General features: G+C 48.0%; 3 protein-coding genes and 7 non-coding genes across 11 annotated transcripts in view; 9 read left to right on the top strand and 1 right to left on the bottom strand.

The window, feature by feature from the left end:
* Nucleotides 1-476: 476 nt before the first annotated feature.
* On the top strand, nucleotides 477-5328 carry atp5if1b (ATP synthase inhibitory factor subunit 1b). The gene is made up of 3 exons (XM_061253955.1): nucleotides 477-628; nucleotides 2815-2927; nucleotides 4393-5328. The coding sequence occupies exons 1-3, from the start codon at nucleotides 479-481 to the stop codon at nucleotides 4532-4534; spliced, it is 405 nt and encodes a 134-aa protein (XP_061109939.1). The 5' UTR covers nucleotides 477-478; the 3' UTR covers nucleotides 4535-5328.
* Nucleotides 5329-5371: 43 nt separating this feature from the next.
* rpl13a (ribosomal protein L13a) lies at nucleotides 5372-10992 on the top strand. The gene is made up of 8 exons (XM_061262880.1): nucleotides 5372-5412; nucleotides 6121-6253; nucleotides 7073-7145; nucleotides 7811-7876; nucleotides 8885-8986; nucleotides 9620-9705; nucleotides 9942-10001; nucleotides 10717-10992. The coding sequence occupies exons 1-8, from the start codon at nucleotides 5372-5374 to the stop codon at nucleotides 10924-10926; spliced, it is 771 nt and encodes a 256-aa protein (XP_061118864.1). The 3' UTR covers nucleotides 10927-10992.
* On the bottom strand, nucleotides 6003-6074 carry trnaw-cca (transfer RNA tryptophan (anticodon CCA)). Its single transcript has one exon. It is a non-coding gene; the product is annotated as a tRNA-Trp (tRNA).
* Nucleotides 6879-6962, top strand: LOC133110615 (small nucleolar RNA Z195/SNORD33/SNORD32 family). The gene has a single exon (XR_009704876.1). It is a non-coding gene; the product is annotated as a small nucleolar RNA Z195/SNORD33/SNORD32 family (small nucleolar RNA).
* On the top strand, nucleotides 7579-7653 carry LOC133110658 (small nucleolar RNA SNORD50). The gene has a single exon (XR_009704885.1). It is a non-coding gene; the product is annotated as a small nucleolar RNA SNORD50 (small nucleolar RNA).
* Nucleotides 8181-8264, top strand: LOC133110626 (small nucleolar RNA Z195/SNORD33/SNORD32 family). The gene has a single exon (XR_009704878.1). It is a non-coding gene; the product is annotated as a small nucleolar RNA Z195/SNORD33/SNORD32 family (small nucleolar RNA).
* On the top strand, nucleotides 9069-9143 carry LOC133110665 (small nucleolar RNA SNORD50). Its single transcript, XR_009704886.1, has one exon. It is a non-coding gene; the product is annotated as a small nucleolar RNA SNORD50 (small nucleolar RNA).
* LOC133110633 (small nucleolar RNA SNORD34) lies at nucleotides 9782-9863 on the top strand. The gene has a single exon (XR_009704879.1). It is a non-coding gene; the product is annotated as a small nucleolar RNA SNORD34 (small nucleolar RNA).
* LOC133110620 (small nucleolar RNA Z195/SNORD33/SNORD32 family) lies at nucleotides 10285-10367 on the top strand. Its single transcript, XR_009704877.1, has one exon. It is a non-coding gene; the product is annotated as a small nucleolar RNA Z195/SNORD33/SNORD32 family (small nucleolar RNA).
* Nucleotides 10993-11440: 448 nt separating the features above from the next.
* Nucleotides 11441-18356, top strand: part of LOC133130255 (heterogeneous nuclear ribonucleoprotein R) — a 19766-nt gene continuing 12850 nt past the window's right edge. For both annotated transcript variants that reach the window (XM_061244696.1, XM_061244686.1), the window contains exons 1-6: nucleotides 11441-11666; nucleotides 12832-12992; nucleotides 13702-13820; nucleotides 14275-14382; nucleotides 15665-15778; nucleotides 18169-18345. In XM_061244696.1, coding sequence (XP_061100680.1) covers nucleotides 12839-12992; nucleotides 13702-13820; nucleotides 14275-14382; nucleotides 15665-15778; nucleotides 18169-18345 — 672 coding nt within the window. In that variant the 5' untranslated portion in view covers nucleotides 11441-11666; nucleotides 12832-12838. The remainder of the gene's footprint in view (nucleotides 11667-12831; nucleotides 12993-13701; nucleotides 13821-14274; nucleotides 14383-15664; nucleotides 15779-18168; nucleotides 18346-18356) is intronic.

The following is an 18356-nucleotide window of genomic DNA, read 5'->3' as shown; positions in this document are numbered from 1 at the left end:
ACGTTTTTGTGTTTGTCGGGACATTCACATTATGCACCTGTTTTTTTTTTTTGGGGGGGGGTGTCCAGTGAACACAGTCGCCCACATGGTGTTGTCTATGTCAAGTCTTTGTACAACAACTTTATAAAAGAAACAATTAAAATGTGCAACAACGATCCCATTATGTGAAACCTTTACTAAAAACGGGTTACGGATTCTCGACCCATGTAATTATTGCCCTCGAGCGCCGCTCAGCCGCTTTAAAAATGACAAATATAAACCGTTGCCCATGTGCCGACTATACCATGACGCGGGGTTGTCGATTAAGTCCTTAAATGGATTTCATGAAGGACTTTTCGAATCTAATTCTTTCTTTACTCAAAAATACATTTTAAAGACGAGTGGTTTATTATTAATTAAATTAATTTAGATAATCTTTATGGACCTCGCCGAACATAATACAGGTTTTTTTATTCTTCTATCCACTCCCTGTAAGTAAATGGTAGACTCCTTGCTGTTCCATGAAAACGGACAAGGGCAAACTGATTTTGTTGTGTTCATTGGTAACAGCGGTAAAGACATGGCAAGACTACTGAGACTTAATTTTAGGGGATTCCTGGCTACACAGATCAGGATGTCATCCGACCAGGTAATAGTGTAGCCGACCACCCATTCTACACAAGCTGGCAATTAGGAGGTAAAAATATGTGCAGTCCCGACATGAAACAGGGATTGCGATAAACCAAGGGCAAAGGTTTTGGAAATGCCCGGTTCAGTTAAATAGCTACATACCACTGTATTATTTAGACACTGATAAACCTTTTGTTACACTACTTTGTCTGAACGTAATATCGATTTCATAGCCTAATAATTGTACCACTGCTTGCTAAAATCCGCTATTCGTGCAGCTTGTTGGCCACAAATCATAGTAATGTTATCGTAACCACAGAATGCATGCAGCAAGCCGTAGGTTAAGTTTCATGTGAGATTTTTGCGGCTCGAACAGTTGGTTCTGGTTGACATTGGAAGTAGTCCGCAGACATGCACGTCACCCGAAGGCGGCAAAATATGGCAGCCTGTGGTAAATTATACGTGCGACGCCACTCCCGTGTATTTGCTCGCTCGTCTCAGACAGAAGAGAGCCGTTGCAACTCTTGGTACGCTTCAGCTGTTACCCAGAGATTACATAACCGGTGCTGCTATTTGCACTCAATGCAACTACTATAACTCACGTAATGCACGGATATTGTATATAAAAATGTAGTGTTGTACGGACCCAACTGGTTAATAGCAGAGTCATTTTCTGAAAATGCCTAGCTCGCACACGTGAGAGACTAGCCACTGAAACTATTACGATCCATCTAGGCAACATTTGGAGAACGCATTGTTGTCTTGCACAATAGTCAACAACGGACCCAGTGTGACGTTATTGTCCTGTCGTGTGCAAGACTGTGTCGCTGGCAGAATTGCGACCGGGACTTTTGTGTGGCTGTGTGTCCGGCAAACGTATGCTCACTTTGAACCTGCCCACTCTCACCCCATTGTCACACTGTGACGAAGCATGACGAAGAGCCCTGTTCCTCGAATCATGAGGGCTGAGACCTACTGGTTTTCCATCCTCCCATTACCTGGTAGTCAGGTGTGAGGACAGTCTTGCCAGATGTTACCGCCACATCTTCAGTGGCTCCACGGTGGTGGAACGAACTCCCCGTTGAGGTCAGAACTGTAGACTCTCTCCCCACCTTCAAGCGCAAACTGAAGACGCACCTCTTCAAGCAGCACCTTTCCCCATCCCTCCCTACCTCCCTGTGAACCTTAATTGTTGTCTTTGTGATTTACATTGTGTTTCGGTATTTTTAGTTGGCTAGGTAAGCAGTATTTGGATAGTTAAGTTTGGTCTTTTGCTTTGTTTGTTTATTTGTTTGTTTAAAAAAAAAAAAGAAGAAGGAAAAAAAAAAAGATAGGCCCTGGTCCTTATCTTTGTTGTATGGGTAGCAATTGAAATTGTACTTCCCTCTAGGGTCTTTCAGCGCACTTATCCCTGGTTATGGGTATGCACTTTGTTGTACGTCGCTCTGGATAAGAGTGTCTGCCAAATGCCAATAATGTAATGTAATTACCTGGGAGTGGCAGTAAAGAAAACCAGGGCTGCATTTGGATTAAAGCAGATTTTGCTGATCCCTGCCATTGAGAGATTCCCCAGTGGATGATGCATATTGCAGCAATCGTCAAATCTGGACCTCGAATCGTAATCCTGCCCTGGTTTAATTTTCTCCCTGGTAATTTGCTGAACAATTAGTGCCACTGATTGGATTGGTCTTGACAGCTGTCTCAGAGGTAAAGGGAGGATGGAAAACCAACCGATTCTCAGACCTCGATTTGATGATCCCTGCACCAGTCTTCAGAGTTTTTGATGGTATAATTCAGGGTTGCTAAACTCCATTCCTGGAGACCACTGTCTGTGCTGGTCGTGCGTGCACTTTTCCAGGAAATGGCACTACATGACAAATGTTATTTTGAGGCCGTGTTTGATCAGGTTCAGACCAAACAGTATGTTGAGCTCTAGAAAGCATTCTGTTAGATGATGTTGCCAAAATCTTAAATGACCTCACACCCATTGTTGGATGTAATATTGCATTAAATTTCCAGCATTATGATGACATTTCTGACATGCTTACTGTATTCAGCATACCTGCCGAAAATAAGAACCAACATTGTGCATGTCTGTGTGCATGCTCGTGTGTTTGTCTCTGTGTCTGTGTGGTGTCTGTTTGTGTGTGCTTGTGTCTGTGTGTGCTTGTGCGTGCGTGTACGCGTGTGTATCCCATGATGCAGCTGGGCGAGCTGGGGAAGGGCGCAGGAAAGGGAGGAGGGGGCGGAGGCTCTGTGAGAGAAGCGGGCGGGGCCTTCGGGAAGAAGCAGGCAGCCGAGGAGGAGCGCTACTTCAGGTCAGTACAGCGTCTTCTCTCTCTCTCCATCCCGCTCTGCCTCTCTCTCTCTCTCCATCCCTCTCTGCCTCTCTCTCTCTTGTCTCTCTCCATTCCTCTCTGCCTCTGTCTGTCTCTCTCTGCCTCACTCTGTCTCTCTCTCTCCATTCCTGTCTCTGCCTCTCTGTCTCTCTCTGCCTCACTGTCTCTCTGCCTGTCCGTCTCTCTCTCCATTCCTGTCTCTGCCTCTCTGTCTCTCTCTCTGCCTCACTCTGTCTCTCTCTGTCTCTCACTCTCCCTCCCGGTCTCTCTCCATCCCTCTCTGCCTGTCTCTCCATCCCTCTCTTTCCCTCTGTCTCACTCTCTGCCTCACTCTGTCTCTGTCTGTCCGTCTCTCTCCATTCCTCTCTCTGCCTCTCTGTCTGTCTCTCTGCCTCACTCTCTCTCTCCATTCCTGTCTCTGCCTCTCTGTCTCTCTCTCTGCCTCACTCTCTCTCTCCATTCCTGTCTCTGCCTCTCTGTCTCTCTCTCTGCCTCACTCTGTCTCTCTCTGTGTCTCTGACTCTCCCTCCCGGTCTCTCTCCGTCCCTCTCTGCCTCTCTCTCTGTCTCCATCCCTCTCTGCCTGTCTCTCCATCCCTCTCTTTCCCTCTGTCTCACTCTCTGCCTCACTCTGTCTCTCTGTCTGTCCGTCTCTCTCTCGCCATCCCTCTCTTTGCCTCTCGGTTTCTGTCTCTCTCTCCCTCCCTGTCTCTCTACATCCCTCTTTGCCTCACTCTTGCTCTCCCTGTGCCTCCCCCTCTTCCCCTCCCCCCCCATCTTTCTCCCACTGTCCCTCTGTCTCCCTCCATCCCTTTCCCTCTCTCTCTACAGTACCCTCTCTCTATCTGCCCTTTCCACAGTTGTCCACCTTGCATCTCCAGTTGTCTATCAGTGTTTACACCTGACCTGATGTAACCCATTGCCAATTCAAACACTCGATTTGGCCGTGTACTCCACAACTTTAGATTTGGAAACAAGTAATTCATGCGTGGTCGAAGTGCACATTCTCAGCTTTCATGAAAGGGTATTTTCATACATTTTGGTCTATTACAGCTATTACAGCACTTGTTATACATAGTATATGCTCACTGTAAATGCTTTCCTTGTGACTGTGTGAGCAGTGAAATCTGGTTATTTTAGACACAGGAGCTAAATATGAAGGGATGCATAGGAATTTTAAAAAATCTTATCTTATGTGTGGCTCAAAAAATAAAAAAATAAAATTAGTTCACTGAAGAATTTTTAGTATTTAAAAGTACCCTACAAAGTGGTATAATTTCACCAGGGTGCATTCAAATGTGCATTGGCCCTGCTGGCATACAGTGCTGGCAGCCAGTGTATTGCATAAGGCAGTCTGATCCAGGTGCCAACTCCCAGCCCACAACAGCACGCTGCGCACGCTGATGCTGCAGGTGCGTTACCGTGGTTACCCCCCAATCCCACAGGATGAAGGAGAAGGAGCAGCTGGATGCCCTGAAGCAGCACCACCAGGAGGAAATCGACCACCACAAGAAGGAGATCGAGCGTCTGCAGAAGGAGATCGACAGGCACGTCGGAAAGATCCGGAAGCTCAAGCACGACGATTGACGACCCGGGGCCGGCGCCCCACCCCCCCCCCCCCCCGAGACCACCACGCAAAACCGCCACGCTGGACAAATCAAACCCGAGGCTCCAACGCTGGGCCTCTGACTCTGTGTGGCCTGCACTGCTCCCACTGCTGCGTCTCCTCTGTGATTTGACTGTACATGCTTGGGTCAGATAATAAAATGCTCCCTTTATTTTCCCAAAATTACATGGTTTTTGTTTCCTTTTTTTTTTTGGCCGATTTAAAAAATAATAATAACAATGTACTGACCATATTAAATATTTGAATTCCCTTTACTACAAGGAGAACTGATGAGCAGGGGAAATGTTGGTATCGGCCTGTAGCGTAGTGGTTAAGGTACGTGACTAGGACCTGCAAGGTTTGTGATTTGAATCCCAGTGTAGCCACAATAAGATCTGCACAACTGTTGGGCCCTTGAGCAAGGCCCTTAACCCTGCATTGCTCCAGGGGAGGATTGTCTCCTGCTTGGACTAATCAACTGTACGTCGCTCTGGATAAGAGCTGCCAAATGCCATTAATGTAATGTAATCTATCTCGGTGAACATAAACCTGACCGTGACCGGCAGCCATTTTGTGCTCCACCCAATTTCATGTTAAAACATTTTCAGAGAACTTGGCAAACAAGGCTCCTATTCTGCCAAGCCGTTACAAGCTTGCTTTCGTCGATACGTTGCACTTTGGACTTTAGATTGCTGATTTATATTTTTACTGTATATGCCTTGTGTAAAGAGCTTTGAACAACTTTATAAAAAATAAAGTTATATGATTAAGCCAATGCCAGGAGTCTCCACATGTTGTGTTCTTGGGGAATTTTAAGCATGAATAATGATTCTTGTGTGATTCGCACACCTTTAAAAAGGTAAAAACTCCCTGGAGCTCTTCAGTGAGTTGACAGTTTCCTTTCATGAGTGTGTGTGTGTGTGTGTGTGCGTGTAGGAATGCCCACTTTTTCTGTTCTCCAAATAAAACTTTAATTGGACATACTTGGGCGGAATTCAATCCATAAAAAAGTAAAAGGGCTTGAAATGTACTTTAATTTCGAATATGAAAACTCTATAACTTTCTATTCTTGCCAAATCTCAACTCTTAGCACATGCATAGTTCAGTATATGTAGCTAGCTATGGAATTTAAGGCGTCACCGGTAACTTATCCCCTAAATGACACATTAGATCTGGCTTTGTAATGGTTAATAACTTGGCGCATATCACAACAGTTTGCAATTGGCATGAGAACGCGTTTTGGTTACTAATACGTAGCGTTATTGTCAATTTGAACTTGAGCTTGTTCGACAGCAGAGCGCGAGCTACCCACCCACCCACGGGCGACTCTGCGCACTTATCCGGGAAGGCAATCGGGCCAGTCGAGCAACTCTAAACATATCACCGGAGATAATTGTGTAAATGCCGAACAGGAACGCCATAAAATACAAACAATGAAAACCATAAATTTGACCCCGACGTGATTTGAACACGCAGCCTTCTGATCTGGAGTCAGACGCGCTACCGTTGCGCCACGAGGTCTTCGAATAGCTAGTCATTTCCGTCTTCACTTGTAGTAAAAATGGAGCAATTATGGGCGGTACTGCGCATGTCCATTGGCGTCACCTCATCGCGCAGGCTCCGCCCTTGCCCCTGATTTCTACAGCGAGCAGCCCCGTCGGTCTTTCTTTTCCGACATCATGGCGGACCGATTCAATAAGGTACGGGATGGTGCTACACTAAAACGCGCTGGAAAATGGAACAAAACTTGACGATTGGCGAGCTTTTATACTGCCTGTACATTTGTACGTGTGTTATTTCATACTTGGCGAAATCCCGTGGAATTTTTTGGCTGTATGATGAGAATTTGAGGCTATTTTGTCTTGCCACTTGAATCACATTGACGTCCATGGATTTCCACGGTCAGTGTGATCGTAACACGACGCAAGGCCCCATGCGTTTACCCGGGTACTTGTACATTGACTACTACTTAAACATAGACTCTTAATATAGTGCGCTTTGTTTTTAAATTATTGATTACAGCGAGCTATTTGTTCTGTACGATTTCTTGTCGGCTAAATGTTGCGATTAAATTCTGCGAATTTAGGCCTGAGCATTGGCTAACGTTAGGTGTTGGTGTCCTGTTGATTCCAGACGCGAAACATCAATGACTGACCAACCAAGATAGTTCAAGTTTTCTGTTATGTAACCTTGTGAAAAAAATGGCAATCTCCAACAAAATTATACTGAAAAGGGCAACACGCCGAGATGCCATGCACCATTGGTTTGGTAGCAGTGCTTATATTCCGCTAATGCTTAATATCGTTAGTAACGTTTTCAGTGCTGATTGTCGGTGATGTTTTTCCACAAATTGGTATTCGAGTTTAACGACCATGAGAATACTTCACATGCACTACCATCTGAGACAATGAATCAGCGCTGAGGGATCTCCGGATAGCTCGCTGTGTAGCGTTAGCTAAAGTGCGGCCCCGCAGGTGAATCCGTCTTACTAACCGACGTCGTCTTTGGTCTCTCCCAAGGTTCTGCTGCTCGACGGCAGGGGCCATCTCCTTGGTCGCCTCGCTGCCATTGTGGCGAAGCAGGTTCTGCTCGGTAAGACTACTGGTTTTAACGAATTATTATTGTCGAGGCAAGTTGAACAATGGAATATTGCCGGCCACACCAAACACTCGCCTTTCACTGGCTTAACACGTGGGCCGATTTCCCAACTTGGAAAAGGTGATACTTAACGGTTGAGTTGGGTAGTTTGCCTTGCCCGCAGTATTGCTGATAAACGTTAACTGGCAGGCGATTGCAGAGATTAAATTAGAATCTAAGGGTGTGGATGTCCGTATGGTTGATGCTGTGGTGTTTTAGTCCCCAGTGCCGGGTCGATTGTCCGACACTAAAGTGGAACTCCATAAGGCTATGCTTTTAGACAACAAATGGTTATACTTCTACAAAACCTTCTGCCTTTAAGATATAACCAACATTTAAGTGTGAGGTCATGGGCCTTTTTATATTGAGTGGCGGTGGCTCTCTTCCTGAACTGTGATGAGTCCATTTATCCCGAATCTGATCCTTTATTGATGAACCAAACTATGGATCTGACTGCTGAGTTCGGAAGAAGGGCCACATTGTTTGCCACGACAACAGGAATGTATATATATTTTTTGCAACGCATCGTTGCAAAATACGAAATGTGTTATCGGTGATTGCTACTCTTCCCCCAGTCTAATGATGCGATATTTCTTTTTTATTTATTTATTTTTAAACAGGCCACAAAGTTGTGGTGGTAAGATGTGAGGGGATCAACATCTCCGGAAACTTCTATCGCAACAAACGTGAGTATTACACCCCTCCCCCCTCCCCCCAAATGGTCATGTTGCAGGTGTGCGTCTGCTGACCCAGCATGCTCTCGCATGCCGGCCAGCTGCAGAATCGTATGAGCTGTGCCTTCTGGGTTTTCTGCCGCAACACAACCGTTGAAACCCTGAAAATTGGTTGTATGTTTCATTTATTTTGGCTGGCATTAGCCTTGAGCGAGCAAGGCTCCCTGTTTGTTTCGCAGGACTCTATTTTTAATGTGCGACTTGGAGCATCTCTTTGTCACAGTGAGGTTGTTGGGTCTGTGATCGCCTCTTGCTGAGTGTCGGTGATGATTTCCCACAGTTCAGTATTCGAGTTTAACGACCATGAGAATACTTGACATGCACTACCATCTGAGACCGTCAGCACTTTGATCCAAAATGGCTTGCTTCCAAAACCCTTCCAAGTGTTATCACTCTGAACTGCAGAGCATATGGGTTTCTGCCTTAGAAGTTCTTGAATAAATGCAGAGGTTTTCTGACTGGATGCGTTAATGAAGTCATTAGCAAATCGGAGGGTTGCCCTGGGTGTGTCGGTGTCCCTGAGCAAGACGCCTAACGCCTAAATGCTCCTGACGAGCTGGTTGGTGCCTTGCATGGCAACCCATCGCCATTGGTGCGTGTGTGTGAATGAGAAGCGTCAATTGTACAGCGCTTTGGATAAAGGTGCTCTAAATGCCAGCCATTTTACCATTTACATGGGTTGCTGCAGGTGTTGGCAAACTAGGTCCTGGGTTTGTGCTCAGGTAGACTTAAGACATGGATTAGCTCAGTTGAAGTGAGAACTCTGTTGGGTTGTGTAGAAGGCAATCCGTACAGCTACGACAGATTGCAGGGTACCAGGCTTCTTTGTTTCGTGCGCAATGCAATGCTATTTTATTTATTTATTTTCTTAAATCCTGGGTGATGCTGGCCTCGGTAACAGGGCCTGACAGCCTTTGACTTCAGCTGATGTATAATTGAGGTCCGTCCTTTTTCCGACAGTGAAATACTTGGCTTTCCTTCGCAAGAGGATGAACACCAACCCCTCCCGCGGGCCGTACCACTTCAGAGCCCCGAGCCGGATCTTCTGGAGGACGGTCAGAGGTAAGGTCACGGGGGCTGCGGTGGCTTTGATTTGGCTGAGCCGTTTCGGTTTTGAGTTCTCCGTGGCGGTGGCTCCCTTCCTGAACCGTGATGAGTCCATTTATCCCGAATCTGATCCTTTATTGATGAGCCAAACTATGGATCTGACTGCTGAGTTTGGGGAGAGGGGCCACATTGTTTGCCACAATAACCGATGGGCAGGAATACACATGCGTAGGTACAAGACAGTGGTGTGGGGGAAAGGGTTACAAAACCTCCCCCCCCCCCCCCCCCGAATGGATCTATAAACTACAATCAAAATAACAGCCTTGTAGCATTAGTGTACTAAACCAAAATACTGATCGTAACCGACTGCTATTGTGTATGAATTGCATGCTGCAAGTTTCTCCTATGCATTTCAATTACCGTCTAGTTTCATTCATTGCGCCCTGAAGCAATCTGTTTATTTGCAGTGCTTTTAACCTGCTTTCTGAACGGGGCTGAGGTGTAGCATAGATGGTTAAAAGTAACCGGTAAAGCTGAATACATGCAGTGCAGAAAAGGGCTGATATGGAGGCGAAGGCTAAAATGTCTTTCGAGGTGTCGTTTAGAATTGGCCCTAAACGCTGGATTCCTTTCCCTCAAACCCAACAGGTATGCTCCCCCATAAGACCAAGAGAGGCCAGGCTGCTCTGGAGAGGCTGAAGGTGTTCGATGGGATCCCCCCCCCTTATGACAAAGTGAGTCCCGTCCCCCTTCCCGAGTAACCAAAGTCCCGTCTAACCCCCCCCCCCCCCCCGCTCCTTTGAGCTTGGCTGTTGTCGATGATGCCAACATTACCTTACCTACCTTGTTCGAATATCAAACATGAGAAAATCTCATAAAATCTGAGGCAACGCCGTGGCTTTCTGTGCGCGGCGGCGGCGGCCATCTTGAATGCGTGGCTGACGCTGTTCTGTCCGTTCCCCCTGTGCAGAGGAAGCGCATGGTGGTGCCGGCGGCCCTGAAGATCGTACGCCTGAAGCCCACCCGCAAGGTAAGCTCTTTTTTTTTTTTTTTTTTTTTTTTTGTCCGAGCGCCATTTCCCCTCCACATGCTGCGGACCCTAAAATGCCAGTTTAGTCGGAGTGTCGCTCGACTGGAATAGCAGCACGTTTGTGCATGTTTTAACTGTCACCCGATTGTGTGGCGGACTGCGGTCGTTGCCCTTAGCAAGAAAATAAATGCAGTCCAGTCGCCCAGAGTGTAAACCGAACGCATCCCTTGCCCGTCGTCTGTTTACCGCCCAGACTCACCCATTCCACCTCTACTAGTGCTAAGCGTCAGTGATGATTTCCCACAGTTCAGTATTCGAGTTTAACGACCATGAGAATACTTGACATGCACTACCATCTGAGAACGTCAGCACTTCGATCCAAAATGGCTTGCTTCCAAATCATGGCCCTGCTGGTTTTCCACCCCCCCCCTTTTCCCCTCAGTCAGGTGTGAAGTCTGCCCAATCGGTAGTTTACCTTTTAGTAATTTGGCAGACTTTTAATCCAAAGCGATTTACAAGTGCGTAGGTTCTGCCACAGGTTAAAAAGCGTCAAATCCATAACTAGTAAAATACGCAGTAGCGCTGATTACCAGGGAGAATGGGGGAAACGAGGGCTAGGTTTGAATTCGAGGTCCAGACCCTGATGATGGCTGTTCTGGTGTTTGTCTCTAATCCTTTGTTCAATTCCTCTCCTCCTCCCCTCCGTCCGGACCAGTTCGCCCTGCTCGGTCGCCTCGCCCACGAGGTCGGCTGGAAGTACCAGGCCATTACAGCCACGCTGGAGGAGAAGAGGAAAGAGAAGGCAAAACTGCGCTACGGCAAGAAGAAGACCGAGCTCAAGCTGAAGAAGGTGGCCGAGAAGAACGTGGCGAGCAAGATCGCCAAATACACCGACGTTCTCAAACAATACGGAGTCCTTGTATGAGCCTGGGCTTTGAGGAGTGCTGTAGGGGAAGGGGGCGGACAAAATAAATGTTTATAGAAATGTAAACGTTCTGTGGCTTATTTTTCTTTCTGACCGTGTGTGGCCTGTGAATCCTTGTGCTTGTGTGACCCGTCTCCTTTAATTGTATTTATTTGCTACGGTTCCGGTCTTGGAAGAATGCTTTTGTTGACTCGGTTTAACAATTACATTTTATAAATGCATGAGTGTGAACTAGCTGCTTCAGTGAATGGAAGTGCGTTTGGCTAATCAAAGAAACTCCCAATCGGAATTTACTTGGGTTTTTTTTTTTTTTATTGTCATTAGGCGGGACAGTATTTGGATTCTACCCTGTCATAATTCATTAATGTAGAATGCGACGTCTGCCTCGTCGTCACTTGAGTGCGCACCCTCATTGGCTCATCAGCCCGTCGCTCTCGGAGATCCCCCCGCACCCATTGGGCCTTAATTTTCTTACGCCATTAACCCTGCGAAATGCTTTGGGAGACCCCGTTCCGGCGTTACGTGCGCGCACCATCCAGACAGGGTCGGGTTGACCGCGAGGAAGTGCCGTGGACGAGCGCCGGAGCTGTTCTTGGTTCTCCCTGATCTCCCCTGGGCGCATCCAAATAATCGCTCCCGAAACCCCGAGATCTGATTAAAAACGGCGTTTTTCTACATTCAACCCCCTGAAACACGCTGCAGCAGGCTGCGACGGGAGATTTCTTTGCTGTTACGGAGCGGTAAGAATTCGCCGGGTGGTTGGTTTGTTTTTCTCCCCCTCATGGTTGAGGGATGGTTTGTTTGGGGGGCTCAACGGTTGATTATTTTTTGGGGTGCCTATATTCCCAGCTGATTTATCGCACGTGTGATCTGCGTTTATGGGTGACTGGAAACGCAGCCGGAGTTGCACAAAGTATTCTCCTCGTGCTGCTGCGTGTCAGGAAATTGTGAATTTTTGCGCTTTTTGGTTTGTACATTTTCAAGGCCTGTATTACAAATTTGGCCAAGAAGGCACATCGTGAGGGGGGCGGAACGGCGTATGGTACCGTTACAGTGTGAGACGACTACTGTCTGTATTAGCCGGATTGCTAGCCAGCCTTTGTCTCCCAAGCCCTGTTTTGCATCCATTCTCAACTTTTACGTTCGCTAGCTGCATCTCGTTTTGGTCAAATTGTGTTTGGTGGATAACTTCGCTGCGCTATCTGCTACTTGCAGGCGGCATGGGTTGTGTGGTGTTGGCTAGCGAGGTGGCTAACGGCAGCGGATGGTTAGCTAGGTAACCTTATCCACGGCGTATTGATCGCGATGCTCCATTTAGCTTATTTGATGACTTGCTATGCTCCGTCTCTGCTATGTCGGATGTAATCTGCCTATATTGGCTGGCACCAGGTGAGGGCAGGCATGATAATGACAGGCTAATGTTAGCCAGCGAAACTATAATGCTGGATACCTAGATTATTAATATAGGGATGGGGACGCTGTGAGACATCAGTGCATTTTTTTAATTATTTTTTTTTAACTTTTTTAGTAGCTTTAATGTACTTAGGCTATCACAAGTATCTTACGATCAACCCAGTTAAGTTGCACTTGTTTTTTTTGTTTTTTTTTTTAAACTAAGTTTTGTACACTTCATGAATATGAATAAGTTGTAGGTCTTGACTTTGAATAATTTCCTTGTGGTTTTGTATAGGTAAGTTAGCATTCTTTATGTGCGATATTTAACAGGTGGGTTGCATCCCGCGAACACAAAAGGCTTTGCCTAACTTACCTACGTTATTCAAGCTGTTTCTCTGGTCAAAATATTTGGCGTGCTTTTGTGTAAGCTAGTTTACCTTCGCAAATCCCTTGATTAGTTGTTGCTTCCACAGTTTAGTGACTTTTGGTTTCTTGGTGTGGGGGTCGTAGCGGGAGCATGGCGGCCGAAGTAAATGGCAACTCAGCGCCGGCGAAGGAGGATGAGGAGCCGATGGACATAAGCTCGACCCACACAGAGAATTACCAGACCCTTATAGACGCCGGCCTTCCGCTGAAAGTCGCCGAGAGCTTGGACAACATCTTCCAGACGGGTGAGTCTTGTTCAGCGCGCTAGGCTAATCAAGCTTACATTGGCGTCATTTGTCGGTTTCAATTAAGGAATGAAAAGTGTCGTTAGAATAATCTGGAGAGCGTTTCGTTATTGCTACGTTGAGGAAGGACCCTGGGGTGTATTAGTAATGAAATCGCTGACAAGTTTGGAAGAAATATCCAACTTGCATGTCTGTGGTGATGCGTTTTGGTGGTCATTTCAACTAGAATCTGGTCATTGGTATGGGATAGCATGTTTGGAAAACCCATAGCAACAGCGTTCACTATGGAAACCATGTGATGTGATGTTTACAACAGTGGCCCTCATCCCTGGTCATTTAGGGTCACAGGGTCTGCATGTCTTCTGTGTCACTCAGTGCTAAAAGTAATGATCAGATGAAGCAGTTGACTCACTCAACCCCTCGCTCGATTTCTTTGCTTCAAACAAATTGTGGGATTAAAGGTGCACACAAAAATTGGCAACAGACCCTACTGCTCTCCAGGACCAGTACCAAGCACTCAACCACACGCGCACCGATAATCTAAATGGCTCAGTCGCCTCTTGTTGAACAGTGTCTACAGTGTTTATTGCGCAACTGGTCAGTCCACAGGCTTTGAATGGCCATGGCTTCCGCAGTGAATGTGTGTAAACGGAGGAGGTGGGGCAGGGTGTGTAAATGTGCCTGGTGTGTCCGCGGCCCCCCCCCCCAGGGTTGGTGGCGTACGCAGACCTGGACGAGCGGGCCATCGACGCCCTGCGGGAGTTTAACGAGGAGGGCGCCCTGTCCGTGCTACAGCAGTTCAAGGAGAGCGACCTTTCCCATGTGCAGGTGAGGCATGGCCCCCATCGCCCGGACGTGAACCTGCAACCTCTCGCAGACACACTTCCCCCGGTAACTTCGCTAACAGCGAAGTGATTATGATGTTGTCGCCGTAACGTAACGCTTTAGCTTTTCACTCCGGTCTCCGCTGGTTGTCGACACACAGTTTTAAGTTTTGGAAACGGAGTGTGTTTCCAAAAAGGCAGGCAGACGGCTAAATTAATAACCTAAGTGCTGAAGCTGGAATTTGAGGTCTCTGTCCTAAATCATGGGGTTTTATGCCTCGTTTGACATTTGGGTGTCCCTAGTTTCAGAGTAAAAAACTTTGTTGCGGCTTGTCTCAGGATGAAAGCGATGCTGGTTCTCTTCTTTCAGAATAAGAGCGGGTCTCTGACTCTCTCCGTGATGCTGATTTCAGAATAAAAGCGGAACTGTCTCGCCCAACCAATGCTTCTCTTTTCAGAATAAAAGCGCGTTTCTCTGCGGCGTCATGAAGACGTACAGGCAGAGGGAGAAGCAGGGCAGCAAAGTGCAGGAGTCCACGAAGGGTCCTGACGAGTCCAAGATAAAGGTAGGTGTGCGCGGGAGCTGTGGCGCCCTGATCCCGCCACTTTGGGAGGCTGGGAGCCGGTTATCGTACTCGCACGACCTGAAAAACGCGCCGCGGGGAGGCAGACCGGTCCCACTGGGATTACTTAAGGCCATCAGAATGTTCTCAACTGAGCATTCCAGCGCTGATGGAACAGCCCACTCCAGAGTTCCAGAGCGCTGGCTTGGAATGTTGGAGGAAACAATCCGACAGTCCTATTCCGAGGGTTAGAAAACGTTTTCCCCAGCTGCTTTTAGAGCTGGGATGAGAATCCATATTCCTGGAGAGCTGGTGTTTATACAGGCTTTTATTTTTAGCGGTTCCTGTGGATGAAACTACTCTGTACGCTAAAATTGACTCGTGGTGTTTGACCACCGGTATTCACTCCGAGGTTAAGCCACAGTAAAAAACGTTTTTTGCATAGGGTGACAAGAATATCACAATTGACAAGATGTCATTTACAATTTCATTAAGAAGTGTAGCTCCATTTTCAGAGCGTGTGAATGAATCGGAGGAGGAAGATCCAGGTTCAGAAAGTAAAAGTCCTCAGTCGCATGGATTTGCTAATTGGCACAATTCTATAGCCAGGAGGTAGAACTAAGTGCGTCTTGAGTAAAGAATACAAGGCAAGACTTTTCATTTCCGACTATCTTGTGTGGCGGCCTGTAGCGTAGCGGTTAAGGTGCGTGACTGGGATCGATCCCCGGTGCAGCCGCAATAAGATCCGCACAGCCGTTGGGGCCCTTGAGCGAGGCCCTTAACCCTGCATCGCTCCGGGGGGGAGGATTGTCTCCTGCTTAGTCTAATCCACCGCAAGTCGCTTTGGATAAAAAGCGTCAGCCAAATGACATGGCGTGTAATGTTGCTCTGAGATGACTGGCCCCGTTGGAGGCGTCGGGTGTGTGAAAAGCAGGAGGCGCGTCGGCTCCTCCTCGGCTTGATGCCCTCGGCGGTCCGGTCGACCTGCTGCGCGCAGCCACAGCGTCTGGCCGAGGAGCGTTTGTTATGCGAGGCGCGGCGTTAGTCAGACCTTGCCTCAGACGTCAGTGGCTGGCTGTTTTCTGCGAGCCGCAAGCAGCGATGCCTGGAACAACCCCCCCCCCCCCCCCCCCCCGGAAACGGAGGCGGTTTTGATGCTCTTTTGGGATTCAGTGTTTGTGGAATTGTCATGCAGTGTGGTGATGGGTGATGGTGATGGTGATGATGGTGATGATGATGATGATGATGATGATGATGATGATGAAGATGCTGTGATATCACTCAGGCGCTCCTGGAGAGGACGGGGTACACTCTAGACGTGACGACGGGGCAGAGGAAGTACGGGGGACCCCCACCGGAGGAGGTGTACTCAGGCCTGCAGCCTGGAGTGGGCACAGAGGTGAGGACCCCTCCTACACACTCACTCACTCACACACTCACACACTCACACACTCACTCACTCTCACTCACTCACTCACTCACTCACTCACTCACTCACTCACTCACACTCACTCACTCACTCTCACTCACTCACTCACTCACTCACTCACTCACTCACTCACACACACACTCTCACTCACTCACTCACTCACTCACACACACACTCTCACTCACTCACTCACTCACTCACACTCACTCACACTCACTCACACTCACTCACACTCACTCACTCACTCACACTCACTCACTCACACTCACTCACTCACTCACACTCACTCACTCACACTCACTCACACTCACTCACACTCACTCACTCTCACTCACTCACTCTCACCACTCACACTCACTCTCACTCACTCTCACTCTCACTCACTCACTCACTCACTCACTCACGTCACTCACTCACATCACCTCATCACCTCACTCACTCACACATACACACTCTCCACTCACTCACTCACTCACACTCACTCACGTCACTCACACACACACACTCTCTCACTCACTCTCACTCACTCACTCACACTCACTCACACTCACTCACACTCACTCTCACTCACTCACACTCACTCACACTCACACTCACTCACTCTCTCTCTCTCTCTCTCTCTCTCTCTCTCTCTCTCTCTCTCTCTCTCTCTCTCTCTCTGGCGCACTCGCACTCACACACTCAAACATGCACACACACTCGCACGTACACTTTGATTTGTTTTCATAGGTCAGATTGCACATTCTGCCGTTCTTGGTAAGGCCAGTTGTCACACGCTGTGACACCCCTGGGAGGCATATGTGGCAGTTTGGGGGATTGAGCCACCGTGTGCCACCGGGAGGGAGGGAGAGGGAGAGAGGGAGAGAGGGAGAGAGGGAGAGAGGGAGAGGGAGGGGGAGGGGGAGGGGGAGCTCACCTACACCGGCACAAAACTCAGAATACGTCTTCACCCTTCCCCTGCATGGGTTCTAAAACAACAAACTACACGACAATACGACACCAAACTAAATCAACACCAAACTAAACGACAACAGCCAAAAACAACAACACATTACATTATTGGCTTTTGGCAGATGCTCTTATCCAGAGCGACGTACAACAAAGCGCATACCCATAACCAGGGATAAGTGTGCTGAAAGACCCTAGAGGGAAGTACAATTTCAATTGCTACCCGTACAACAAAGATAAGGACCAGGGCCTATATTTTTATTTTTTATTTTTATAAACTAAAAAAAAAAGTGACCAAAAAATAAACAAAGCAAAAGTGAACAAACTTAACTATCCAAATACTGCTTACCTAGCCAACTAAAAAAATACAGAAACACAACGTAAATCACAAAGACAACAATTAAGGTTCACAGGGAGGTAGGGAGGGATGGGGAGAGGTGCTGCTTGAAGAGGTGCGTCTTCAGTTTGCGCTTGAAGGTGGGGAGAGGTTCTACAGTTCTGACCTCAACGGGGAGTTCCACCACCGTGGAGCCAGAACAGACAGTAGTCGTGAGCGTGAGGTGGAGGTTCGGAGAGAGGGAGGTGCAAAGCGGCCTGTGGAAGCTGAACGAAGAGGTCTGGCAGGGGTGTAGGGTCACCAAACTAAATCCAACACCAAACTAAAATGATGCCAAACTACTACAACGGCAAACTACTACGACCACAAACTACAAAGACGAAGGAAAGCAAAACCGAGCTTTTCAACCGGCCAGCTCCTGTGCTTTTCCGCGTCTGTTTTTTGTGTGCTCCACGAACAGAGCTGAGTCTCTCTCAGCGTGTGCCCCTGGTCTCGGCCTGTACTGTGGGGAGGAGCACACTTTCAGCACCTGGGCGGGGTCGGGTAACAGAACCCAGGTGTGTGTGTGTGACCCTCTCCAGCAGGAGGCACAGCCGAGACGATCCGATTCTCCGCCGGACCGAACCGCACGCCGGTCTTCTGATCCTAGCATTCCCAGCATGCACTGCGGCAGCATCTCCGGTGTTATTTGTTTGTAAAAACCAATGGGAGGTTGCGGGGAAAGATGGAAGTTGAGCACGTTATATTTCACACTTCAAATGACCGAAGTACCCATGCTTCAGGTGGTTAATTTTGAATTCGCAAAGACAAGTGACAGTGAGCTTTACTGATGTACGTGTACCTTCCAGCACAGGTGTGGAGCTGTCTCCATCTTGTGTTTTTTTGGGGGGTTTTTTTGTCCTAATGCGCTTGCCATACTTCCAGCTCTCCAGTCAGGCAGCGGTTTGTTCTTCCTGTGTGTGTGGGGGGTTGATTATACATCTGCAGTTGGTTATTTCTGTACATTTGTGTGTATTTGTGTGTGCATTTTTATCCTCTTTTCCCCCTCTCTCCCTCTCCCTGCGTCACGCTGCAGGTGTTTGTGGGGAAGATCCCACGGGACCTGTATGAGGACGAGCTGGTGCCGCTGTTCGAGAAGGCGGGGCCCGTCTGGGACCTGCGGCTGATGATGGACCCGCTGTCGGGTCAGAACCGCGGCTACGCCTTCATCACCTTCTGCAACAAGGACGCTGCACAGGAGGCCGTCAAACTCGTACGCACCCC

Source organism: Conger conger, chromosome 1 (assembly GCF_963514075.1).
Source record: "Conger conger chromosome 1, fConCon1.1, whole genome shotgun sequence".
NCBI lineage: Eukaryota > Metazoa > Chordata > Actinopteri > Anguilliformes > Congridae > Conger > Conger conger.
This window is presented reverse-complemented; position numbering and strand designations above follow the sequence as displayed.

Excerpts from the sequence above, each read along its gene's own strand:
- atp5if1b (XM_061253955.1), top strand. The coding sequence starts at position 479 with ATGGTAGACTCCTTGCTGTTCCATGAAAACGGACAAGGGCAAACTGAT. Across the intron at positions 629-2,814 it reads TCAGGATGTCATCCGACCAG|CTGGGCGAGCTGGGGAAGGG; the intron begins GTAATAGTGTAG and ends CCCATGATGCAG. Across the intron at positions 2,928-4,392 it reads GAGGAGGAGCGCTACTTCAG|GATGAAGGAGAAGGAGCAGC; the intron begins GTCAGTACAGCG and ends CCAATCCCACAG.
- rpl13a (XM_061262880.1), top strand. The coding sequence starts at position 5,372 with ATGAATAATGATTCTTGTGTGATTCGCACACCTTTAAAAAG. Across the intron at positions 7,877-8,884 it reads AAACTTCTATCGCAACAAAC|TGAAATACTTGGCTTTCCTT; the intron begins GTGAGTATTACA and ends TTTTTCCGACAG. Across the intron at positions 8,987-9,619 it reads CTTCTGGAGGACGGTCAGAG|GTATGCTCCCCCATAAGACC; the intron begins GTAAGGTCACGG and ends CAAACCCAACAG.